The sequence below is a fragment of the Chiloscyllium plagiosum genome, unplaced genomic scaffold (assembly GCF_037043375.1).
Source record: "Chiloscyllium plagiosum isolate Xiang-an unplaced genomic scaffold, Cpla_swu_hap1 HiC_scaffold_16, whole genome shotgun sequence".
Lineage (NCBI taxonomy): Eukaryota > Metazoa > Chordata > Chondrichthyes > Orectolobiformes > Hemiscylliidae > Chiloscyllium > Chiloscyllium plagiosum.
Genome location: NW_028270154.1, coordinates 90,734,200 through 90,761,652, shown reverse-complemented (window position 1 = coordinate 90,761,652; position 27,453 = coordinate 90,734,200). Strand labels below are relative to the sequence as shown.

The window sequence follows — 27,453 nt, the reverse complement described above, 5'->3', positions numbered from 1 at the left end:
GGTTCTATCTCCCAGCTTGGATTTAGTGAAGCTGTTTTATATGCCATCAAAAAATATTAAAACAGAATATTGCTCAGTTGATACCACTATCAATGGTGCTTTTTGAAAAGCCGGACCATTTACTTTCAGTGTTTCAAAGGTTATGATAAGGTTTAACTATTAATCTAAACAAACCTGCCTTTGGTCAAAGGTAACAGGCTTGGTAAAAGGATGATGAGCCCTGCTGCATCTACGACCCAGGAAACAAACAATACATCCTACCTCCAGGAAACAGCTGCCATATTCGTTCATCACAGGGTCCAGTGATGTGCTTCATGCCTAATTTTATACTCAGAGGTTTTAACAAACGTCCTTGCGCTATCCAAGAAGATTAGGCAGATTCTATTTTTAATGCCTTCCCTTTAGTGAGGTAGTTGGTGAAAGTCGCATTTTGCGGACAAATATTCATTTTGATCACATGAGAGTGAATTCTTCAGTAGAAGGTTCCCCATTCATTATACATCCAGCCTGATTTTCCTTTTCACTGAATTGAATGCTCAACAAATTTACAGTTAGTTCATTTTCTGAATGCCTGCAGAGTGAAAATCCCAGTGCCATAGTTAAAGAAAATAAATAGGCTACCAGACCGATACCTGTGTCCCAAATGTTCAAACAAAATCTTTACACCACAAATTGCAGGAGATTTATATTAAAACTTGATAGCTTAGCATGGAGGATGTCACCGACTTTGTGATCAATGCCACATCAACAGCCTAATGTGCTGGATCTTTCCTGTTCATCTTGAAAGAGCTACTTAGTTGCAAAGAATTTCCATTTAGGGTGAAATTATCCATCTAAATGACTACTTCACCATCAATCCCTCAGCATGAAGGAATGAGAGGTCAAACCTTCATCTTTTTGTCCGAAGAGGAATCAACTATTTCTCGATTTTATTTCAGCAGACACAAAAATATTGCTTGACAAATTAATACAGAAAGTGTAGCGTGGTTTAATTTTTTTTTTGAAGGAAAACGGACTTAAAGTATACAAATAATAAGATTTATTTCAACTGATTTGCTGTATGCTCATTTCTAACTATGAAAAAAATAACTTCTAATTGGCAGTGTCTTGCAAGTTCATTAACTAGAACTAAGATGGTTAGAGAAGATAGTGGTTATCATCCCATATAATAAAATGATTACACCTGGACCACACTACAATATTATACATCAGATAACACTGGCAAAGTCCTGATCTTAAGGAATGAAAAATGCCATTTACACAGAACCCAGTAATGCTGAACCCAATACCTGGGGGTACACATTCGCAAAAGGATACAAACTCCCCATGAGGAGCACCTACAGCACTGTCCATTATGTCTCCTAAAACCAGCAGGGAGAAACTCTAGCCAAAGTTTGAAACAAATTTGGAAAGGATGAGGGAGCAGATACGTCATGGCAATTGTGCAAAACCTATAGCGCTGGTTTCATACACTAAAACAGAAGAATTCTAAAAATTCTACAACAATCTCAGGGTCTGACATTCAAGTAGTTTCTGCCTACAGCACTGGTTTACTTTAGGGGAACTGGGTGGACTATCTGTGGTTTGACCAGGTACCAATTTTGATTACATGATGTTTCACCATGGATGGTTGTTAGTAAAGAAAACAGGGTGGTTGCCATACACATTAGTACATAAACATCCATTTACAGCTCTAAATAGGAGTAGAGGGCAAACTCTCTCAAAAAAGTACCTCATTTAAATTGTCACTGTATGCCCAGTGACTCAATTTGGAGAAAGCTCACAATACACAGTTCTTGAATATAATGATAAACTTACTCATTCTGTTCAAAGAATCAAATACATGCCATTGTTCTTTCAACAGAATGACCTTTTCAGTGGATCTGTCTGAACAGCTTTTAAATGGTGCAAATCAGTCACCGATAGCAAAACTAACGCACTATGATGCAACATCCTCCAATTCTCATCACGGTGTGCAACAGTTGGTCTTTGCCTTTAGTCACCTGCACATTAATTATAACCAGGAGCAGGTCTGAAATGTCAGTCTCTGCCTCACACAGCAGCCTGTGCCTGTTTGGTTATTCTATCACACTGATCTGCCTCCTTTACCACCACTGTTTGCAATCAGAGATGTGCCACTGAACACAACGTGTACTATCTGCACAAGCAGTTGATATGGTAACGAGTTGGGCTGACAGATGTACAAGATACATGTTCTGGTCTGTTCTAAACACTGGTATTCAGTCATACTCCTAATTTGAAACATTACCACAGCTAGCAGCTGAGTGAATGCCAACCTGGTTGTTGCAATAATTGCTCTAAAAGTGACTTTGCTGCAGGGTGCAGAGTGAGGTCAAATCGACCCACGCTTTAAAACAGGTTACAAATTAAAAGTTGAAGTGCCAAGAAGAAAGAAAACAGATTTGGGTACCCAAAGAACACATTTGCAGAAGCTTTCCAAAATTTAAACCACTTGTCCTGCAACTGCCCCTATGATGCTCAGCACAGATACAGGATAATACACTCGATACAGACAGGCAGAAGCAATAAACTTTAACAAGTCTCGGTCAAATCAAAGCCAATGGCAAATCCAACAGTTACGTGCAGCTGACTAGAATAACTGGTCACCTCAAGTCAAAGGTTAGGGATATGGAGCATTGAGTTGTGTAGGAGCAAGAGGCCAGAGTGATCGAGAAAATTAAATAGCATACTACAGTGAAATAAATACCAAACAAACAATCTGCCATTATGAAAGTTGGATCCCAGCCAACTGATTTCTTAATGCAGCTACCACACTATATTAGCTTGAAATTATAGCCCTTCTTACTTTTCTTGAAGCCCAGGTGAGGTATTCTGGCGATGGGAGTGTTGCGATCACACATGAAGTTATGCAAAGCCTTCAGGAAGCATTGCTCTGCAGAAAGGAGGTCATTTGGATTGGCTGGTTGATTTGCTTGTGCACTTGCAGCTGCCATTGTTTCCGATCCAACTTTGTTCTGGAAGGAAAAATAATCAGGCAATAAATACAAGGGAAAAAGGACAGAACTGTACTGTCTCAAGAATACCACAGTAACAGGGAACATTTTGCAATCTGGAATATGTCACCTTCTGAGAGAGACTCTGACTCAACCCTTCTGGAAGAAGAGTATTGTGGTGCTAAGTGGGTTGACTATCTAATTACTTCCAAAGAAACAGCTCCATTTAAATCTCATGTTACTCAGTGGTTTTACTAGCAGGATTTACGATTTGATTTATCTAGCTTGCCTCCAGAGAATGAAAAACAGGCAGCAACTCAATGCAGGTTCAGACAAGATTCGACAATTTATGCCAAGTTACTTGCAATAATACTCATGGTGTAACTAGAACCAACCAAAACCTTTTAAAAAAGTCAATGTGTAGGCGCTGAAGGAATATAGAAAATAAAAATGTTAACTGCTTGTGCAGCCACTGTACAATTCTGTTGAATACGTGCCAACACAGTGCTAGAGCCAATATTATGTAGCAGATTCCTGATGAAGGGCTTTTGCCCGAAACATCGATTTTCCTGCTCCTCGGATGCTGCCTGACCTGCTGTGCTTTCCCAGCACCACTCTAATCTAAACTGTGTATTACATTCTGCCATCCAGCTCTATGGGGAAATCCAGATGATATTCCACAGGCAGATCTCAACTTTGATTAAATTTATACATGAAAGTTCATGCACAGATCAGAGGATAGTTCAGTTGATCTTTTCCTTCCAAGCTTCATTCCTCAAGTTGAATTAATTGGGGAAAAATGTCAGTGACACAGCATGCTATCCAGCAGGGTTCGGAGAGAAGGTCGATGGGGGTCAGAGTCCAGTACGGAGATTCTTTATAGTATATGATAGAATGGAATCCAAGATGGTGCCAGCAGAGTAGGTAGTGTTCAGGCTCTTCTGTCCGCTTCAGGCTGGTGGAGACTTTTCCTCTATGTGCTTTGCATCTTTTGTCTTCTCTTCCTCACCTTTGAGGCTGGAGTGGTGTCAGCAGTGCGATAGCTGCAGGGCTTCCTGGTGGCGATAGGCCCAGAGCCTGGTCTCCTGGTGGTGTCAGCACAGCTGCGACCTCCTGGGGCATCAGCATCATCGTTGATGTCCCTGGAGCAGGGGACTCCTGGAGGACTGGAACACTTTGCAGAGATCCTGAAGCAGACCCTGAGATCCAATTTGAACAGAAGATGAATTCTTTTCATCCTTATTGTACCTCAAAATGGCACCGGATTGTGGTGACTAAACACTATCTTCAAGACGTACGTATGTGACACTAAATGGCATTCAACAATTAAATAAATCATTCATCATTCATTCAAAGTGAAGGCAAGTCAAATCAGATTTGATTTAGGTTCTTAAGAGCAGCTGATTTTCAAACCTGTCCAACCAAGTCGAGTAACAAAGAGAGACCTGTTCAGTAATCACTAAACTGTTTATTTTCCTGTAAGGTCAAACGAGGAACATTTGCCCCAGTAATGCAGAACAGCAGGATTTGTACACTATCAAATTCAATTACAGTCGAACAGCTCTTATTCCGTCAAAGCTCAATATCTTGTCACCTCTCAGCATCATGTACCATTTAATATCGGAACACGGTTTAAACAGCTCCAACACTATTTGACTGCAGAAGGCTTTGCCCGACCTGCAGGGGGAACAGAGTAATCACTCTCAGTAATTCAACCCAGGAACACATCAGACAGCCATTCGTTAGCTCTACCTCACTCGTTTTCTCAGGTCTCTGATTCTTAGGTATCAGACTTAAAATGCTGTTAAAAATGCAGTCAAAAATGCAGTCATTGCTCATTTTTCTGCTCAGCTCCAAGACCAAAGCACCAAACAGTGCAACTCCCTGCCTCAGCTGGACTCAAAACCTCCTCCTAATTTATGCCCACGCTCTTTTTAGTTTAGAAGGGATGTGAGGATTCCTGACAACAGCAGCATTCAATTGCCATTTCCAACTTCCAAGCCATAGTGAGCTGTGTGAGGGTACAGGCACACGCACAGTGCTGCTAGGCAGGGAGGGCCTGAATTTTGACTCAATGACAATAAAGAAATGGCACTAGGATGGTGTATACAAGTAGAAGAGGAAACAACACTGTCTGGAATTTACATATTGCCAACCACCCGTGTTTTTCTAGGCAGTGGAGATAATGGGTTCAGAAGAGGCTGTTGAAGAAGCTGTGGTAGGTTTCTGTAGTGTATCTTATATATGGTCAATGGCCAAAGGGAGTGAATGTTTAATGCTGTGGACGGAGTCCAAGGAATCTTGAGCTACAGCTCTACGTGACCGTCCTGTGCTTTCGGGGTTATCAAAAGCACAGGACGGTCACGTAAAGCTGTAGCTCAAGATTATGGTTGCAGATTATCCTGCCTCTGGCTTGCTCTTGTAGTCACAGGGAAACAATTGTGAGACTGATTCAGCAGAGGAGGAATTTAATCTGACATAAGGTGAGACAACCTCTATCATCACGCAGAACCCTTCTAGCTCTGAAGCAATTGAATTCGACAAAATATAAACTCAGTTACTCCTTCCACAGATTCTGCTGAGCTGGAATATTTCAGCATCTCCAGTATTTTGATATTCAATGTAAAATTACTATAAAATACCAAATGAGGCAACAATTGTACCAGAGTGAACATGTGAAGATACACCACTGGAAATCCATGCTGACATTTCCAGGTTATACACAGTGGTGGAAGATGTTGACACCAAATTTAAATACAGTAAGACATGCATCTTGTTTAATAATCTCAATTCATGACCAATAGTGATGGACTTCCCCCATCATGTTATTAACTCAGTAAATGTTTCCCCGCAGACAACTTCAACTTTGAAAAACAGGAAATTCCAGACAGGGTATTTGTACAGTTCATGTAGGTACAGCATGAAATCATCGTGTACTTCAGAAAGAATCTGAATTAAAATGCGGTTAAAAATGCATTCATTGTTCATTTTTCTGCTCAGCTCCAAGACCAAAACAACAAACAGTGTAACCTGTCCACTGAGACTACCAACTTCCCATTTAAAATAGGTTCTGGAGGCACCCATTAGATGAATGGGGAAACTACCAACCACTAACAAAATCAAGCCAAAACCTTGAAGATCATTGAATAATTCCAATTAAAATGACATTCCTGGGTTTGGTGATGTACTCCTGCAATCCCTGTCAACCCTTGGTGCCCCATAGTCAGTGGGCTTATTATCGAACACCACATAGGGAGCATCTGCCTAAATCCCTCTGCACCTTGATTAGATCACCTTCTCAGTCTTTGCCCCACTGCTGCTAAAAATCTCTCTTACGTAACTTCTAAATATAAATGCGGAAACTTTCTGAACTTCACTCCATCACCTGTACCCCGTCCAATCCCCCTGTCCGCTGCAGTCTCTGTTATAAGGTCTTTAGATGCAGAAGCGCAAAAAGCTCATTCTTCTGATCAAGTCTGTCCATCGTTCAATGAGATCAAAGCTGAAATGATGAGTTTTAATTCCATTCTATTGCCTAGCTAGTCTCACAATAACTTCCTTCCCTCCTTAATACTGATGAAGCCTTCAGTTACCTTACACAAACTGTAAAATTCTCCTTCCTCAAAACTAGCTCCAAAGTTTGAGGCCTCTCAAGATACTTTGTAATTTAATACATAGAAGTTTTTTTGATTAGATTAGATTAGATTAGATTACTTTACAGTGTTGGGCCCTTCGGCCCAACAAGCCCACACCGACCCGCCGAAGCGCAACCCACCCATACCCGTACATTTACCCCTTATCTAACACTACGGACAATTTAGCATGGCCAATTCACCTGACCCTGCACATCTTTGGACTGTGGGAGGAAACCGGAGCACCCGGAGGAAACCCACGCAGACACGGGGAGAACGTGCAAACTCCACACAGTCGCCTGAGGCGGGAATTGAACCCGGGTCTCTGGCGCTGTGAGGCAGCAGTGCTAACCACTGTGCCACCGTGCCGCCCACCGTGCTGAGCCATTCATGAAATCGTACAGCAAGGAGGAATTTGCATCTTTATTGCACCTTTAACATTCTCTTAACGTCCCAAGATCTTTATGGCACTAATACGTTTAAGTGAAGTCACTGGTGTTTTGTAGGTAATTATGATGTTGGTCAAGTGATAAATTGATGATAATTCATCAGGAGAACTCACCTGCCCCTTCAAGCAATGCCACAAGAACATCAAAATCCATTGAGCAGGCAAATCAGTGCATTAGGTTAATGTCTCACTGAGGGGACAGCCCTGATAATGCAATGTCACAGCAATCCTACACTGGAATTACTATCTAGATAATGGAATGCTAAAGTGCTGAATGGGTTTTAACTCCATGGTATTCAGATGGAGGTACAATAATGCTACCACAGATAAAAACTAACACCAGTTGAACCAATTTCTCTTACACCCAAGGAGATCTTATCCATTGTAGAATCATAGAATTCCTACAGTGCAATTTGAGGCCATTCGGCCCATCAAATCTGCACCAACCCTCTGAAGAGAATCCCACTTTATTCCCGTAACCCCACATTTACTATAGTAACTCACTTACCCTGCCCACTACAGTGTAATTTAACACAGCATATCCACCGTAACCTGCACATCTTTGGACCGTGGGGAGGAAACCGGAGCACTTAGAGAAAACCCACGCAGACACAGGGAGAACGTGCAAACTCCAGACAGACAGACAGTCGCCAGAGGGTGGAATCAAACCCAGGTCGCTGGTGCTGTGAGGCAGCAGTGCTAACCACTGCGCCATATTAAAGTGATGCATTAAACCTAGTTCACCACAAAAATCAAGACAAACACAAACTAAGCTCCAAATTCTTGAAACACCATATTGACATACAGGCATTCAGTCAGTAAAGGAAACAGCAAAACCATCTTCTTATAACACTTCCAGAACATGCCACAGGAGGATCACTAATGTATTCCAAATTATAACAATTTCATTTCAGCAGATCGAGGCATGACTTAGCAATATGGCAACTGACCAAACTACTATTAATCTCCCTAAGCCTGTATAGAAAGGATCAAAGGGAATAAAACTAGATCTCTTCAGGTCAAGTTCGGTTCCAAGATGATACACCTGCCAAGAGATGATCAGAACCACATTAACCCTCTGTGACAGACTCGATAATCCAATAACTCAAGTTAGGCAGGTTTACGGTAAATAGATTACTGTTATCCCTAGACCAGGTAATAAATCACCCACGCAGTTTTCAAAAAAAAAAAAAATTAATTTTTGAAGACAATCCTGAAAGCCAAACAAAATTAAGCTAACTCTAACAAAGGAATTTGCGATTTAATTTTTGAGTGGGAAAACGGAGGGCAGCACGGTGGCTCAGTGGTTAGTACTGCTGCCTCTCAGCACCAGGGACCCAGGTTCGATTCCAGCCTCAGGAGATTGTCTATCTGGAGTTTGCACAATCTCTCCGTATCTGGGTTTTCTCCTGGTGCTCCGGTTTCCTCTCACAATTCAAACATGTATAGGTTAGGTGAACTGGCTGTGCTAAATTGCCCACAGTGTTCAGGGATGTGTAGGTTAGGTACATTAGTCAGGAGTAAATGTAGGGTGGGGAATGAGTCTGGGTGGGTTTTTTTTTGGAGGGTCGGTGTCGACTTGTTGGGCTGAAGGGCCTGTTTCCACACTGTAGGGACTCTAGGTGACTACCTCTAGAGAAGAAACCTGGGTAACTACAATGTAAATAGCAATTAACTCGGGAAGCAGTCTTAGATTTAACCATGAGTGCTCAGGAGAAGTAACCAATAAAAAGAAATATTTTCTGTTTGGCAGTAAAAGGAAAACAGAGCTTCTGCTGAAGGAATGTACCAGCCAGCTAAAGGTGACTCCAACCTAAAAGTAACAAATATAGCTCAGGCACATCGTGGAGCTGAGAGTTTTATGAAGGATGGCGAGACCACCAAGTGGGTTTTTTTCTGGATGAAAAGTTTAAAAAGCTGAAAGGCTACATCATCAGGATTATCGTGACCCCAAGGGACAGCAAGTTTGTACAAGTACACCCCCTGTTTGGTTATAATTGTATCCAGGGATCTTGGGTTGACATATTCAGAAGTCGGAACTGGAATCTTTCAAATGAGATATTAAACCAACACCTGAGAGAGAGATAAAAGATCCCACAACAATTTGAGGAAGGGCAGTGGCCAATAATTATCTTTCCATCAAAATGATTAAGACAGATAGCCCAGGCATTATCCGTTGTGTTTACATGGCTGCCATATTTCCAAATTCCAACAGTGACTGTGCCTCAATTACTGTAAACATTGGGACATCCTGCAAACACTGCATCACAAAGTACAGTAGTGCCTCGGCTTAGGAACTTAATCTGTTCCAGGACCCGGTTCGCGAACCGAAAAATTCGCGAACTGAATCAATTTTTCCCATCGCTCAGATAGCGTAAGAATGCTTGGACGGCTGTTCACAGCGCACGCACCAAATTCGAACTGAATGAGATCACACAGGGCCCGAGAGCTTTTGCGTTCAACAAGTGCGTAGCAAAGCAGAACAATGAAACCACGTGGTCGCACACGGGCTTTTTGTGTTCGTACCTTCGCTCGTACCTTGAATTTCGTACGTATGTTAAAGCAAAATTTTACGTACAATCCTGTTCGTAAACGGGGTCATTCATATGTCAAGGCGCTACTGTAGTTATTTGTCTGATTGGTTTGTAACATCCTCGTCAATGCACTCAGTGATCATCATTTTCTAACCAACTTTAATAAGACAGATCCAATATCAAACATAATGGACATGATATACAGCACTAAAACAAAACTGCTCAGTGAAGGTTCTAAGTGAACGGTTTCATCACAGACAAACAGTGGAGCTTCTATCACACCAGCACATGGGGTCAAGGTCTTAACTTACAAACAAGACAGAAATATCATGAACCAAGCCCCTGCAGAGGGAGGGTGCAAATTCTCCAACAGTGAACCACTGGAAAGGACCCCAATTCACAAACCTTTTCTTCCTTGACATCCGATTGGCTGGGCCATCGGTTCTCCCGTGACAAGCTCTCGTCACTCTTTCTGCATGTCGATTTCTTCTTTTTTCGAGATCGTCCTTTGATATGGGCTGCTGTAAGGAAGCACAAACACACAAAAGTATCAGTGGCAAGCAGCTGCTGTATCTTTAGATCATTGCTAGAGATGAATCACAGATTTCTTTTTCCCCATTTTATTTCCCCAAATATGGGTTTGGGGTGGGGTCCAGCTAACTGCATTGATGAAGCCAAACAATGCAATGCCATTTGTTGCTTTTTTACCCCCTCCTCTCCCTGGTGTTTTTTTTCTGGTGTGAAAATGTAATTTCAATAAATGAACACCACACACAAAAAAAATACCGTTCAACCAACCATCCTCAGGCCATTTACCAGATAGACCTACAATTACGGAACTGCAAGTAGTAAATCATGTGAACAGTGATAACATTTCGTTGTACATTATCAAACTAGTTTCAATATATATGCTAACAAGTTACAAGCATTCGGTCCCACCCACTACCTAACAGACAACAGCCACCATGGAAGTTGTCAGAAATACTGGGAACTAAAGCCTTCTTTAGCTGTTGCTTAATTCAAATTTTGATTATGATAATGAAATGCACATGCAAACGCTGGCCCTTATCAGCTCTTTCATCAATATCAGCCCTGTTGACACATGCACTCTGCCCATGACCAACCCTCACTGCCTTTGTTCCTCATAGCTGAATGCCTGACTGCAAGCTGTACATTTATACGGGTCAGTTTGTGCAGCAAAAGTAATTCAAATCCAACAGGACGGTCACAAACCCTCACTCTCATGCAACCAGTTACACTTCATTTAAGTCAGTCAAAATGTGAGGGGAGAGGAAGGTAAATACTCACTTGATAAACATGTGTATCAAACCATAACACCTAAAAATGTTGCCAATACCATTCTGATTCTGTACTTCTAACTATCTTCAGCAATTAGGATTCTACTTCCAAGCAGCTATTTATCATTCCAATAGCACTTAAAGCAAATTCTGGAGTCATTTGGCATCCACAGAACTGTAATTATAGAGGTTATGTATTCATTCCTGCGTACTTGGAAATTTATGATTAATCTTGCGTCACTGTCCGTCTTTTTACAATAACCTGGTTTTAACATTCCCTTACGTAGTTTGATAAAAATATATTACACGGTCTTATTTTGTTTGCAATTAGAGTTGTTTTTGCAAGCTTCCCCAATGCAGAGAGCATTCTATCTATTCCTTCCTGTAAAAAATCGTTTCATTTGTCTCATGTTGGGAGAGTTTTAGATTGTTCTGTTTACATTTAAAATTTCACAATCCTTCATGAATAATTACATTAACGTACAACCATGATACTTACAATTTTACATTTGATCAGCCAACGTTAATCAGACAGAGTCCACCCTGTGACAGTACGCATTCCATTCAGTGTCCAGGAGTATTGCCTAGATTAGGGGGGTCTGTTACTGCTGCTGGAGCAATAGCAGTGTTGTAGCAGTAAAGTTAAACAGAAGCTCTGGGTAGTTCCTTGTTCCTCAATCTGCCCTTCACTGCCTCATAAGCACTTTAACCCTGCCCTCGCGCGTACACACACACAGATACCCTCTCAAATTACATGTACATATTAACACAACCAATTGAAACCATCTCTGAAACTGCAACAAGTTATTTCCAGAACACAAAACAGTGGCTTCCTGCTCATCTCTTAACCAATGAGAACAATTTGTTTTTTTTTTATATTGGCATCTAGTCCAAATATTTGGAATGATTTAAATTTGCTTTACCCATCCAGTAGATCTCTACACGGTGCCTGATGGTGGTGTCAGATTTCCCATTATGCGATCTTCAGGGAAAAAAGGCGTTTTTAGTCATGGTTAATTGACCTGTCAAACTGCTGCCATCTACCCATTTAAAATAATTTATTGCCTCTTACAGTGATCCTGGGGCCCTTGCGATATTAGCATTGCATTCTAACTAACTTAGAGAACCATCCCCCGTCTCTCAGCACTAATTCAAACCAAGTTTATTTTCTATTTTAATAAAGGGATTTACAGTTACAAAGGTACTCCCAAATCCCTAAAACACGAAGATTACGAGAGGCCAGTCCATTCTGCCAACTTCAACATCCCTCCCCGCCCCACGTTATTCATCAATTGCCGAGAACTTGTAGTGATTTCCGTTAAAAGGCTAAAGCTGAAATCCAAAACAACACTATCGCCTTCATCCACGTCCTTTCCCTCACAAAAGGGAATCGATATTCTTCACCAAAAGCTTAAGCCTCCCAGTGTGGCCCCTCAGCACAGGGTCAATTCTTTACCACAAATCAGACCTCACGTCAGTACCAGTTAGCCTAATGACACTTCATTTTTACTATAATGAGCTAAGGAAACAAGTCTTCAATAATACTCTTTGGTTGAAGGCCAAGATCGGCCTTTAACAAGAAGCCTCCAGGTACAATGCATGTTAATAACTGTAGGTTGTTCCTCCTGCAGGTATGTTGAAGGCTCTGCCATCAGCACAAGTGGATTGAATTATTAACTTCACTTCAGTGAATGTCAATCATGCACAAATTTCAGGCCACCAAATGAGATCAAATTCCAAACCATTTTATCTTCAACCATTGTTTGCAGTCTTGCGACATAACGCAACAGATCTCAGATAAAGTGCAAAGAAACAGAAAATCCTAAATCAACTTATCTTGTAACTCCGGAGAGAATAGGGCCCTGAAAGATCAGCAAGGCAGCCTTTCTATGGAGCCCAGGAGAGGGGAGGGGTTTCTAAACGAGTATTTTGCATCAGTGTGTACTGTGAAAGAGGACATATAATTAGATTAGATTACTTACAGTGTGGAAACAGGTCCTTCGGCCCAACAAGTCCACACCGACACGCCGAAGCGCAACCCACCCAGACCCATTCCCCAACATTTACCCCTTCACCTAACACTACGGGCAATTTAGCATGGCCAATTCACCTAACCTGCACACTTTTGGACTGTGGGAGGAAACCAGAGGAAACCCACGCAGACACTGGGAGAATGTGCAAACTCCACACAGACAGTTGCCGGAGGTGGAAATTGAACCCGGGTCTCTGGCGCTGTGAGGCAGCAGTGCTAACAGCTGTGCCACCGTGCCGCCCATGGGAAATAGAGGGCGACATCTTGAAAAAGTCCATATTACAGAGGAGGAGGTGCAAGATGTCCTGAAATGCATAAAAATGGATAAATTCTCAGGACCTGAGCAGGTGTACCCTAGAACTCTGTGGGAAGCTAGAGAAGTGATTGCTGAGTCTCTTACTGAGATATCTGTATCATCGATAGTCACAGGCGAGGTGCGCAAACGTGGTACTACTGTTTAAGAAGGGCAGTAAAGACAAGCCAGGGAACTATAGACCGGTGAGCCTGACCTTGGTGGTGGGCAAGTTGTTGGAGGGAATCCTGAGAGACAGGATGTAAATGTATTTGGAAAGGCAAGGACTGATTAGGGATAGTCAACATGGCTTTGTGCATGGGAAATCATGTCTCACAAATTTGATTGAGTTTTTTAAAGAAGTAACAAACAGGATTAATGAGGACAGAGCAGTAGATGTGATCTATATGGACTTCAGTAAGGCATTCGACAAAGTTCCCCATTGTAGACTGGTTAGCAAGGTTAGATCTCATGAATACAGGGAGAACTAACCATTTGGATACAGAACTGGCTCAAAGGTAGAAGACAGAGGGTGGTGGTGGAAGGTTGTTTTTCAAACTGGAGGCCTGTGATCAGTGCAGTGCCACAAGAATCGGTGCTGGTCCTCTACTTTTCATCATTTATATAAATGATTTGGATGTGAGCATAAGAGGTATAGTTAGTAAGTTTGTAGATGATACAGAAATTGGAGGTGTCGTGGACAGCGAAGAGGGTTACCTCAGATTACAATGGGATCTTGATCAGATGGGCCAATAGGCTGAGGAGTAGCAGATGGAGTTTAATTTAGATAAATGCAAGGTGCTACATTTTGGGAAATTATATCTTAGCAGGACTTATACTATTAATGGTAAGGTCCTAGGGAGTGTTGCTGAACAAAGAGACCTTGGAGTGCAGGTTCATAGCTCCTTGAGAGTGGAGTCGTAGGTAGATAGGATAGTGGAGGTGGCATTTGGTATGCTTTCCTTTATTGGTCAGAGTACTGAGTACAGGAGTTGGGAGGTCATGTTGCAGCTGTACAGGACATTGGTTAGGCCACTGTTGGAATATTGCGTGTAATTCTGGTCTCCTTCCTATCGGAAAGATGTTGTGAAACTTGAAAGGATTCAGAAAAGATTTGCAAGAATGTTGCCAGGGTTGGAAGATTTGAGCTATAGGGAGAAGCTGAATAGGCTGGGGCTGTTTTCCATGGAGCATCGGAGGCTGAGGGGTGACCTTAGAGAGGTTTACAAAATCATGAGGATCATGGATAGGATAAATAGACAAAGTCTCTTCCCTGGGGTCGGAGGGTCCAGAATTAGAGGGCATAGGTTAGGGGGAAGAGGGGAAAGATATAAAACAGATCTAAGGGGCAACCTTTTCACACAGAGGGTGGTACATGTATGGAATGAGCTGCCAGAGGAAGTGGTGGAGGCTCGTATAATAGCAACATTTAAAAGGCATCTGGATGGGTAGATGAATAGGAAGGGTTTGGAGGGATATGGGCCGGGTGCTGGCAGGTGGGACTAGATTGATCTGGTCAGCATGGACGGGTTGGACTGAAGGGTCTGTTTCCATGCTGTACATCTCTAGGACTCTAATCCTGCTCATAGCTGATAGCATCCAGCTCATCCAGACTGGCTGAAGTTATAGGCCATATTCCACAGCCAGCTTCCGCACAACAATTTGTGATCCTCCAGCTGAAATTTTAGAAACTTTAATCGAGATATTTTTACATAACCATTTCCCAGTTACTAAATGCAATGTTCAGAAAATGACACAGCAGAACTGAATTGGATTGACTATCTGGATTCAATATATACATGTGAATATTTGACCAGCAAGTGTTGGTCAGAAGTCAAGACCACGTGGGATCAACAAGGTCCATGTGAAATGGGCACCCAGAGACAATCTGGAGGCTTTGGGGAGTAAACAGGCAAATACACAGCACTTCAAAGAACTACAAAAAGTTTGATTGATTGGTGGTCAGGTAGATTACAACACATGCCAGTGAGCACCACACAGCAAAGGCCAAACACTCTCACCTCGGATTTTTTTGGGGCGAATTGTGCAACCTCTGCTGGTGTGACACAACGTTGCAGAGTTGAAAAAAAAAAGGTGTGGCGCTGGAAAAGCGCAGCAGGTCAGGCAGCATCCAAAAAGAACAGGAGAATCAACACTTCAGGCATAAGCAACATTAGATTGCAGCAGTAGAGGTAAAACTACCATTGGGTTACCACTTCTAATCCTTAGGCAGCTCTGTCTTGGTCTGTAGACTGGAAGATGATTTCCCAGAGAGTTGGCATTGCTGCATTTCATTCCATGATTGAAATTTCCTGTTCCCCAAAGGTCAGTCTGCCTTTTCAGTGTCTGTATCCAGAACAACCAAAAATGGTGGATACCAAACAAACAGAAGTACAGTCAAAGTGGCATCACAGACTGCAGGGTGAGGGGGTCCAAGTTAAAAGTATTAGGTTATTGTTTAGCTTTCTTTTTTGTAAAAATTGATTGAAACTGTAGTATTAGCGAAACTATTCATTCATCTTAAAGTGAAAAAAAACCCCAGAAACAATTATTTGCATAGCAAACATAGCCGGACAGTATTGGCCACACATCGTTTGTAGTGTGGAACTACAAAAACATTTCAAGCAGCTGAACCAGAACTGGCATCTGGTGAGAGATTTCCTCCAACAGGGATATTTTAACTGATGCAGCAGAGCTTATGTTGTCTCTACCAATAGGGGAAATAGACATGATATTGACAAACTTGAATGATATTGATGAATGGACACCACACAACAACTGCCAGACAGAAGATGTTTCCTCCCAGTCGGGGAACATTTCAGCGGTCAACGATATTCAGCCTCTGATCTTTGGGTAAACGTCCTTCAAGGCGGGCTTAGAGATACCCAACAACGCAGAACCAGCAAGCAGAAACTGATAGCCAAATTCCGTACCAATGAAGACAACTTCAACCATCATCTCAGGTTCACATCTCTCTACATGTAACCCCACCACACTGTTCTGTATTTGTGAAATCTTCCTTACTGCCCTGTTTTAACACCATCACTTTGATAACCTCTGATCTCCCTACCTTAAAGTGCACAATTTTGGATTACTTGTTACTTTGGTTAGAGCCTCTTGTGCCAATCATGTTATTCCTACCAGTGGATTTGTCTCCAGCACCACCTCATTTTTAATTTTTTTTGTAATTATCTCTCTGCCTTAATTAGATTAGAAACCCTACAGTGTGGAAACAGGCCATTCAGCCCAACAAGTCCACACCGACCCTCTAAAGAATAATCTGCCCAGACCCATTCCCCTGCCCTACATTTACCCCTGACTAACGCACGTAACACTATGGACAATTTAGCATGGCCTATTCACCTGACCTGCACATCTTTGGACTGTGGGAAGAAACTGGAGCACCCAGAGGAAACTGGAGCACCCAGAGGAAACCCACGCAGACACAAGGAGAATGTGCAAACCCCACACTGACAGTCACCAGAGGGGGAAAATCGAACCCGGGTCTCTGATGCTAACCACTGAGTCACCATGCGTTAATTGGATTGTAGGTCATCCCCTTCACTTACCATTCAGCTGTTGACACTTCACTCACACTGTCTGACACTCTCAATTACCTGCAGAGACTTCTTATTCAGCCTGTGTATACTCCACTCACACCACTTTTATGATGTTTCGATTGCTCTACCCATTGATCTCTGGGCCTGTGTGCTTTTCTTCATTTCACTTGATGACTTGCGATTTCAAATAAACCTGTCAGACTATAACCTAGTGTCATGTGACTTCTGACATGGAATAAACATCTGTTTGATTAACCAATGTAATTATTATCCACAAACATCTGGTTATAACAGAGGAACAATGAGCAACATGTTACCAATAGCATGCCATTCTTCATGGGATCCATGATAAGAGGAAGTACGAGACCTTTACACCATCAGGTCACATTCTTGGGCACAGTGATGAATGCCATGATCATGTCTCTTAAAAGGCATACCGACATAATGACCATGAGATAGACTGTTGAGATGAGTACTTAAAGAGGCATACATTCTGCAGAATGCAACAGAACTTTCAGCAAGACCTGGAGATGTATTAGGCTGAACAGGCAGGTAATGCAGGAAACCCTGGGGGGCATGTACCGTCAATAGGAGTAGAAGTTGAGAATTTGAGAAGAGTAGGTAGGAAATTTGTTTTGTGCATTGAACCCCTTTAGTGCATGCTATAACTGAAAACACTTCAAAAGAAATACATTCCAGGTCCTGATTTTTGAAACACTGCAACTTACTCCCCAATGGGTCTTGTGGTCACATTGCACAATATATAACTGAACCATCCAATCAGCAGCAATGACTCTGGGAGGTGAAATTATGACAGTCACTAATTCATGGGAAATGGATTTGTCATGTATTAGAGATTATTTCTCAGCAACACCTGACACAGTCTGTAGTAAACACCAAAAATGTATTCAGTACAGTACATATATTGTCTTAGATATACAAAGGCATCACAAATCTGTTTCTCACTACTCTGCGTGAAACATTATTCCAAAAGAAAATAAAGACCGAGATAGAACTAGTGACTTTCAGTACATTCCAGTTTTCATAATGTACATTTTGAAAGTATAATGTAGGAAACACAACAACTAATTGCCACACAGCGATGTGAGAATAATCTGATAATCTCAACAACATCTCAAACAGATAAGTATTAGATAGGATACCAGTGCTAATGTTCTTATTCTTCAGAAAATAGTATCATGGGATCCTTTGCATCAACTCTGCAGCTCATCTGCGTTTTGGTCCAACTCTTTTCCACAAGTGCTGGACATTCTCAACATTGCACTGGAGTACAGGTCTCTGAAATGACACTCCAACCCACAAACTTCTGACTGAGGTGACAGCATTACCAACTGAGCCACAGAGTCATACAGCACAGAAACAGACCCTTCAGCCCAACTAGTCCATGCTGACCATGTTCCCAAACCAATCTAGTCCCACCTGCCTGTGTTTGGCCCATATCCCTCCAAACCATTCCTATTCATGTACTTATCCAAATGCCACGGTATCTATATCCACCACTTCCTCTGGAAGTTCATTCTACACACTAACCACAGCATGTATATGTTCTTTTAAATCTTTCTCCTTTCACCTTAAAACTCTCCCCACCTCAGGGAAAGGATCTTTGCTACTCTTGATTTATTAAACCTCTATAAAGTCACTCCTCAGCTTCCTCTGCTCCATCTAAGAAAGAACACATTAATTAGCACCAGGGACACGGGTTTGATTCCAGTTTTGAGTGACTGTCTGTGTGGAGTTTGCACATTCTCCCAGTGCCTGTGTAGGTTGCCTCCAGGTGCTCTGATTTCCTCCCAAAGATGTGCAGGTCAGGTGAACTGGCCATGGAAAATTGCCCATACTGTCCAAGGATGTGCAGGTTAGATGGGTTAGCCACAGAAAGGGTAAGGTGGTGGGTCTGGATGGAAAGGATCTTAAGGGTCAGAACAGACCTGATGAGCCAAATGGCCTCTTTCTAGACTGTAGGAATTCTATGATATTGACTGTGAATGGATGGAAAGTATTACAGTAAGTTATTTAACAAGGGAGTAGTGTCAGAAATCACAGGCCACAGAACTGCTCCTATCTCAGCCCTATACCCCTGACCAGAGCAAAGCGCGCCCCCTAGGATGCCAGGTATTGATTATTGGGTTTTAGGGTACCCAGTGTCTTGGAGCTTGGTTAGAACAAGGAGGAATGTGATCAGTCTGCTCTGTTCCACTGAAATATTCATATCATTCCAGCCTCTTTCCTGTTTTATGGTTTAATGCAGATAAAACATCAGTGAGATCATTGATTATTTATGTAACCTTTACACCTTATTTGACATTGTTTCATGGGATGTGGGTGTTGTTGGCAAGCACAGTGTGTTACCCAATCCTAATTGCCCTGAACGGAGTGGTTTACAGAGCCTTTTCCAGGGGCAGCCCCAAGTCTACCACATTGCTGTGGGTCTGGAGTCACGGGTAGGCCAGGTGGGAATAACATTTTCTTCTATTAAATGAAGCAGATGGGCATTTACAACAATCAGTGATTGGTTACCATGGTCCTCTTGCGGCACAGCGGTAGTGTCCCCCACCCCTGGACCAGAAGCCCCAAGTTCAAATCCAAACTGCTCTAGAGGTATACAATAACCTCCGAACAGGTCACCATTAGTGAGACTCGCTTTCAATCCCACAGTAATCATCGCAATTTAAATCCCCCCCAATTATCAAGATGAGATGTGAACACGTATTCCCAGGACACTAGCCTGGACCTCTGGAATACTCGCCCAGGGACTTCACAATTGGGTCACCAACTCTGCAGTACTCAAGCAATAATCAAAAGAAGCATTTGTAGATGATAAGTATTTGTAAGAAGCACAGAAAGAGAATCACAAGATTTGCAACATCCTGGCAAAAGGAAAGTACTGCAGTTCATAGCCTCAAAATCACTGAAAAATTCACATATTCAAAGAAGAAAAAGTACCGGAACATTCTAGTATTTGGGAATATGGGCTCTTGTGATGCAGTGGTAGTGTCCCTACCTCTGAACCATAAGTCCCGCCTGCTCCAGAGTTGTGTAATAGCAGGTCCTTTAATATTTTCAAGTATTTAGGACACAGATGGAAGGTGCAACAACAAAATAAGAAAAAAGAGCAGCAAAATGTGAAGCACGTATTTAGTAAACTGAAAAAAAAAGACAAGTGGCTTTGTGAAGAACTTGATCTGGGATGTTATTTTGAATGGATGAGACAGTTGGCTCTTACAGAAAGATCCTTAATCTGTGAAGCAGCTTTGAAAAAAATGGGTGTGGAGAAGAACGGAAGCATCAGACGAACAGAACAATTGATTAAGTTCAGAGAACACCGAATGAACAAAGAAAGCTGCAGACCATGTTTTAAAAAAAAGCCAGAGAATCTATTTAAGAAAAAACTGACTTGTCAAAAGAGATGTTATGGAGGGAAACTTCCAAGGAAAAAAAGAGTAAGGAAGAGATGTTAATGTTGGATAATTTGAAAATTAAAAAGTTATTAGCAAATAGTTGCATAAGATAGTGCATCACGAAAACACTACTGCAAGCCAAGGAGCTGCTTTCCAACAGAGCACCTGTGCTGGTGATGATGGTGGTGATGATGAATCATTGCACCATGACTGGAAACAAAATTTATCTAACTGCTTGGATGAAAAGATCTACAATGTCAAATCGAACAAAACTGTAACAGCAAGTTTTGTACAGCTTTATAACGCAGGCAGGCATTTACAGAACTATGAAGTGAACAAACAAGAACTGATTAAATGATTTCACCAAAATGTATTTCACACAGATAGCAGATGCTCTAATGTCCACCAGATCTACCACTGACCAGAAGCAGTGCAATCTCCAGAATTATATTTGGCAAAGTACACCAGCACAAATATACTGTAGAGGAAATATACCGATACAGCTCTTCACTTGACTCATCACAAGAAGAGAAGTCAGCGAAGGATTGACTGGCAAACGCAGCATTGCTGTGGGACCTGCAGAAACTTCATTTCTGGCTTCATTTCACAAACCATTGCCTACCATCTCTGCAACACAAATCAAAGTCAAACCATGAAACCAGACATCTCTTTGGCACTTGTACATGCCTTTAGTTGTTTTTTAAAAAATATTCTACATTGGAAGTCTTCAGAAAAAGTTGCCAACTGTATGCATTTAAAGTTAGCAGTCTGCAATTTGGGCAGGGTTTGGCATTAGTCACATAGTGGGCAAAGTGTTTTGGAATTTCTCATCATTTTCTCTATGCACACGTACCACGTTGAGAAACAGATGGATATGTTTTGCATTGCAAAATTTGAAAACTTTGCCCTTCAATTTTCTGAAACCACCTGTGGCTAGATCACAAAGCTTCATTCATTCAGTTGAGGGAAAATAAATTGTGAAGCACAAATAAAAATTCTGAAATTGATGATAATGGAGATGTTGAACTACCTCATTCATCTTGAAGTACTGGCCTTGTTCATATTGCCCTTTGTTGATTTTATTTTTGATTTGAGAAAATTTGTTTAGCTTGTCTAAGTTGAAATGTATCATATGCAGCCAAGTCAGTGTGGAATGTCTCAGGACCCAACTGAACACAAATCTCCCCACTGCCCCACTTCTACACACCATCAGCTTTATTTATCCTCTCTACGCAATTCAAATACTATCCATCTGGTCTTCTTTGACGATGTGGAGGAGCTGGCACTGGACTGGGGTGGACAAGGTCAGAAGTCACATGATACCAGGTTACAGTCCAACAGGTTTATTTGAAATCACAAGCTTTTGGAGCACTGCCCCTCTGTCAGGTGAAATGGAGAGGGGCGCACAGGTGAGGATATATAGGCAGCGAGATAATTCGCCACTTTATCCAACAGTGGAGGAGCACTCCGAAAGCCTATGACTTTAAATAAACCTGCTGGACTATAACCTGGTGCCGTGACTTCTTGGAAGATTACATAAATCATGTGCTTGTTCTCAACTATCCCGGCTCAGAACAGAGAAAACCATTCTTCCACATTTAAGATTCACTGCAGGATCTCAGTTTCTGTCCTGTGACAGGAGCAGGCAGTCAACTTTAAAGCAGCATGCAGACTCTATCAGAACGTACTGGTACAATGGTAGCTTCACCATGTTTATGGGAGTGGTGCTTAACTGGTCAAATTGCAATCAACTAAAGAATGGCAGGCACCTGAGCAGGATGGTTCAAGTGTTAAAAACTTTGCCTTTGTCCCAAACATTTCCCAGTGAAGTGGAGTGCTGAAAAAGTCACGACCAACTAGCATCAAGTTGAAGCTCTTTTCAGAGCAGCTCCTCTTAGTAAATGCACAAATGGTGCCCCCTGCTGTTTAATTTCAGCACTGCTGAATGATTAGACAGAAATCAAAGATGCAACAACAATGGAATTGAGAAATGTGGATTAGATAGACGTGAGCAAGCATGCTTTTGTCAGCACAGACAGATTTTCAGGTTTATTATTCAACATATTAGATTGCACCCTATTTTTACCAAACCCCCAACATCTCCAAATTCAATACTTGTCTCGGCTCATCAGCTTCTGAACTCCTCATCTGTGTTTGCTGTCTCTAAAGGCATTTGAATAGACAAAGAACAGAGGGATACAGATCACGTACAAGCAGATGTTCAGAATGTTAGTGGGAATTTTTAATTTGGTATAATGATTGGCACAGACACGGTGGGCCGAAGGGACTTTTCCTGTACTGTTCAAAACTTGAGCATCCCAATGCATTCCTGCCAAGAGCCAACCTCCCATCAGCCATAAACATGAACCTTCCTGCTCTCATCCTAATTCACATCTCGTCCCATCATTATCAGTCCCTTAAATGGTTTACATGGGCGATAACGCAATTTTACAATTCTCATTCTAGTTTTAAATCCTGCTATGGTCTCACCAATCCCTGACTCAAACCTCTCTAACTCTACAACCCTCTGCGCTATCATTCAACTTTGGCCCCACACACACAGTTTTTGCTCACTGAAATACCCTACAGCAATATGGTTGAGGAGACAGCAAGAGAACAGAATCACAGGCTGGTTACAGCTAAGGAGGATACCATCTGGTCCATCAAGCCATGACTGAGAGCAATGTCACCTCTCTTTCCTCACTATCCACAAACATAATCCATTCAGGTAGTCACCCAATTTCCCTTTTGAAAGCCATAATGGAATCTCCCTCCAGTGCACTCCTGGGCAGTGTGTCCCACACTGTATAAACAAGATTTTCCTTATATTACATTGGTTCTTTTACCATCACATTACACTGGTGTCCTTGCTGCTTGATCCTTCTGAAAACACAGTTTACCTCTAATCGACTCCCTGTAGGAACTGCCACTACTTCAGGCATCACTGTCCAATACATCAATAGTCTGCTCTCCAAGAAAATGCTGCATCTACTCATCCATACCAGTACCTTTATGTCTATCACTCCCCTCCTCACAGTTCACTATATTGCTGAGCTCAGACAGACGTACGGAGACAGAATTATTTAGTAACAATTTCTCTGGGAAAGATATGACAGAATTTCATGTCAACGTTGAGAGTTATGTGATCAAGTCAAAGCTGGCTCTTAAATTTAACCAAAGCCAACTATGAGCATCATGGGGAGGTGCTGGCTGGGCCGGATTGGAAAATTAGATTAAAAAGCTCTGACAATTGATAACAAACTTTAAATAACTAATTCATCATTTTCAACATGCATGCATTCCATAAAACATAGGAAATCCCAAGACAGTAGAGGGTAGAATTTGATTCAAAAGAAATCTGAAATTTAAAGTAAATTGTCATAAAAACCCATCTGGATTCATTCATGTCCTTTCAAAAAAGGAAAGAGTCATTCTTACTGGTGGACTTACATGTGACTCCAGACCCACAGCAATGTGGATGACTGTTACCTGGCCTCTGAAATGGCCTAGCAAACCACTTAACTGTAACCACTACCAGAAATTCTTACAAAAAAAAAGGAATGAAACAAGACAAATCAGCTGGCAATGACGAAGGCACTGGAAAGAACAAACACAGTCCCATGAAACTCACAAAGCCCTCTGGGCACTCATCGGAGAGTTGTTGCACCAGAGTAGACAAGCAACAGACATACACGTGGAGTCATACCTCCCACATGAAGACCCAACATCACCATCATCTCTGGCCATATTCTGTCCAAATGACAGGACAGATCCAGGAGATGTGATAGCATAGGTGGATAGAGTACAAAGGAGATACCCCAGGTGTCCTCAACATTGACTCCAAACCCTGTGAGGTCCCTCTTGGTTAATGAATCAGTCTTCCTCTTTGTTGAGACATGGAGGGTGCTAAAGGCATTGAACGTACTCTGGTTTGGGGACTTCAATGTCCACCAGCAAGACTGCCTCAGGAGCATCACTACTGAATAAGCTGATCAAGTCCTAAAGGATACAGCTACTATGTCTAACAGTCTGCCAAAATGAGTCAGTCCATGGCAGCACCCATTGAAATAACCACTACACAGTTCTTCTGAATACAGTCTTCAACATCCTCACTACTTCACTAGCTGACGGGTTTTGTGATGTGGAGAAGCCAGTGTTGGACTGGGGAGGACGAAGACAAAATTCAACAACGCCAGGGTACGATCCAACAGGTTTATTTAAAACCAGAAGCTTTTGGAGCTCTGCTTTTATCACTTCATCTGATGAAGGGGCAGCGCTCCAAAAACCTCTGATTTTAAATAAGCCTGTTGGACTATACCTCAGTGTTGTGCGACTTTCAACTTTGACTAATTGTGTGCCACTAAGTTGCGTGCCACTATTCCAGTTGGATGACTTTTTTTTAAAAAAATCACACAACTTAGTGGCACACGATTTAAAAAATGGTCATAAAATGTTGCCAAAATTAATAATAAGCCTAAGCACTTGGAGAGCTTTCAAATCAGCAAAGGGTAAGGAAAAAAATGGAGAAAACAATGAGAACAAGCTTTGAAGCTTATATAGGAAGGAAGACTATGAAATGTTCTTTGATGAAGTGACCAGTAACATACATGAAGGGAAAGGAGTTGATGCACTGTATTTAGTTTGCCTGAAGGCATTTGTCAAAAGTGCCAGAACAAAGGTTACTCCACAAAATGAGAACTCATGGTGTAGAGGTAACAGAATGGATAGAGGATTTGTTGCTTAGTAGGAAGCAGATAGGACATTAGGTGGTCATTTTCAGATTGACAGGGACACATGTTAGAAGTGAGTTGGGGCTGATTGATTTAGGACTGCTGCTTTCTGGTGTGTAAAGTCAAGCATTCAGAATTACTAAATATACCAAGAGTAAATGTGGAAGAAAAAAAGTGAAACAAAAGATTCAGGACGAAGGTAACAGTTTTATTAATGTATTTCAACCTCCCACCCCAGGCAGGTCGATAGTGCATTCACACCAAGAATATTTTCCTCTTTAGATCCATGCTGCTGAGGCCAAATGACATTTTCTGTTTACACATTCCTTCAGCTACGTCCCCCGATATCATAAAGATGAGGGACTGAACAACAGAAGTTCTCTGGCCTGTAAAAATTCATTTTTACCAAGCAACATTTAATGGTAACTTTACTGGGTTACTCCCACCCTAAAACTTATCAAAATTTGACTGATAAGAGGCTTGGGTCCATTGCCACTCTGAGGAAGCTATACAAATTTAAGTTGTTATTAGATTACGCTTCCCTACAACATCATTTCATTCCCTCACAAAAGGAAGATTTGGGGGAGGGGAGAGGAGAAGAGAGACAATTATGGGATTGGTAATATTTCACAGCCAGGCAAAAATGTAGAAACTCTAGATTCCGAAAGGGAAACCACAACTCAAATCGAGAGGAGTCACAAGCTAGAATTCATCGCATGTGATCCCTGGGTCACATTATTAACAGCACGGAGTTAAAACATTCACTTCCCAGCCTTCAGCCACTGGTCAAAATGCCTGCACACTCCACGCACATTTTGAATTCACTCAGTTTTTATTTCACAATTGTTAGAAAGAATATAGCATTTCAGTTTAGAACAACAGAAAAGCACTGCCCAACTGGACAAGAGTGGTGACTCACCTCCTGCCAGATGAAGATGTAGTAAGGTCAGTGATTGCGGCTGTGCAGTGATTTGTAGCCTCGTCCGGACCACTCTCCCGGCTGACGTACGTGTCAAAACACAGGGCGCTAAAGAGAAAGTGAAGAAATAAAATCACATGCTTTTCACAAATTCAGGCACACACAAAAAAAGACTCTACCATTTACAACCTCACAACTACATTTTGGTTCAGCTAAACAGAGAAGAAAAGGTTTCTACAAACTTTCTCCTCCTCCTTCAGGGATAAACTGGAGAACCCCATGAGAATGCAAACAGTTTCTGTAACCACTCTTCCTCTGAAGTTATACTGGATTCAACGGAGGAATCCCACATCCATTAAAATCCCAAATGCCTTTACGTCACAACAAAATTTAATTTTGTTAAATCAATTTAAATCTTAGAAAACATTGAACATTAACATAAAGGAAAACAAGGCATCTTGGTTGGCCTCTGCTTTCCATTAGTAACAATACCAGGCACACACTGCGTCCACAAAATATAATGATGACTTATGCACAAACAACAAAGCATTATAATAAATGTTTCCTATCACTAGCCCCTGAGCAACTACATGTTCGCTGTAAATTGCACAGCCATTCCGACATCCCCTCTCTCAGCGTTATCAATGTTTCCTTAAACATATATGGCAGAGTCTAGAACCACGAGCTCATATCCTCCCATGACAAGTCACAAGCTTTTATTTTTAAATGGACAATTCTATGTTGGATAAGGAAGTTGCAATTCATACTGTGGAACAAAAGTACTAAACTATTGGTTAAAGCTCATACAGGCAAACTTGCATAACTCACCAAACTCATCACATATGGATTTGTTATCCCCCAGCGTTGGGTGTTCGAACGTTTCCCGGCAGTAAAGAATCTTGGTGTTTTGATTGACTAAGACAATTCCTCCAAGAGCCAGCAGCTGAGCTTCACTGAGACAGTCAGCAGACGCTTTCTGAATTCTTTTTCGAATGGCCCGATAGCGACAGTACTGGGGGTAGCTTAATATTTTAACTCGTGGTCGATCATCTTTAAATCCTAAAACACAATGTAGTTTCTTAGGTAATACCAGAGACTGGCTTCAGACTGTTTAACACACACACACACACACACACACACACACACACACTCTCTCTCTCTCTCTCAACAACAGCCTTTCAAAATGCAGCACAACTGCACTAATACCTCCTTCAGTGTCATAATAGCAAAAGGCAATTTATCTAAATTAAGGAATTGAGATCAGGGTGAGAAGAACAACTGAAATAATAATCAGCAGTATAAATCATAAACACAGCAACACTAGAGGAACTAAGTTAAAAATGAAAGAACTGCTGAATGCGGAAATCAGAAACAAAAACAGGAATTGCTGGTGAAGCTCAGCATCTGTGGAGAGAAGTCAGAGTTAAGGTTGAGTCCAGTGACCTTTCCTCAGGACTCAGGAAAAGAGGAACTAATTATTTTGTTAACTTCAAAATAATTGAATTGCTAATTTCAGCACAATAAAAGATGCCTAATAAAGTGATGTCTTGCAGCTGCAGTATGAGCACATTAGTGAGCACCAGTGTGATCCACCTCAAATATCACTGAAGGAAG

The 27,453-nt window shown here is 41.7% G+C and overlaps 1 protein-coding gene across 2 annotated transcripts in view; it reads right to left on the bottom strand.

The window, feature by feature from the left end:
- LOC122556824 (uncharacterized) overlaps positions 1 to 27,453 on the bottom strand; it is a 99,232-nt gene that overhangs the window by 38,854 nt on the left and 32,925 nt on the right. The window contains exons 4-7 of one of the 2 annotated variants that reach the window (XM_043704035.2): positions 26,668 to 26,898; positions 25,840 to 25,947; positions 9,995 to 10,110; positions 2,828 to 2,996 (exon numbers count right to left, since the gene is read on the bottom strand). In XM_043704035.2, coding sequence (XP_043559970.2) covers positions 2,828 to 2,996; positions 9,995 to 10,110; positions 25,840 to 25,947; positions 26,668 to 26,898 — 624 coding nt within the window. The remainder of the gene's footprint in view (positions 1 to 2,827; positions 2,997 to 9,994; positions 10,111 to 25,839; positions 25,948 to 26,667; positions 26,899 to 27,453) is intronic. The other variant, XM_087995527.1, reaches the window with a different exon arrangement.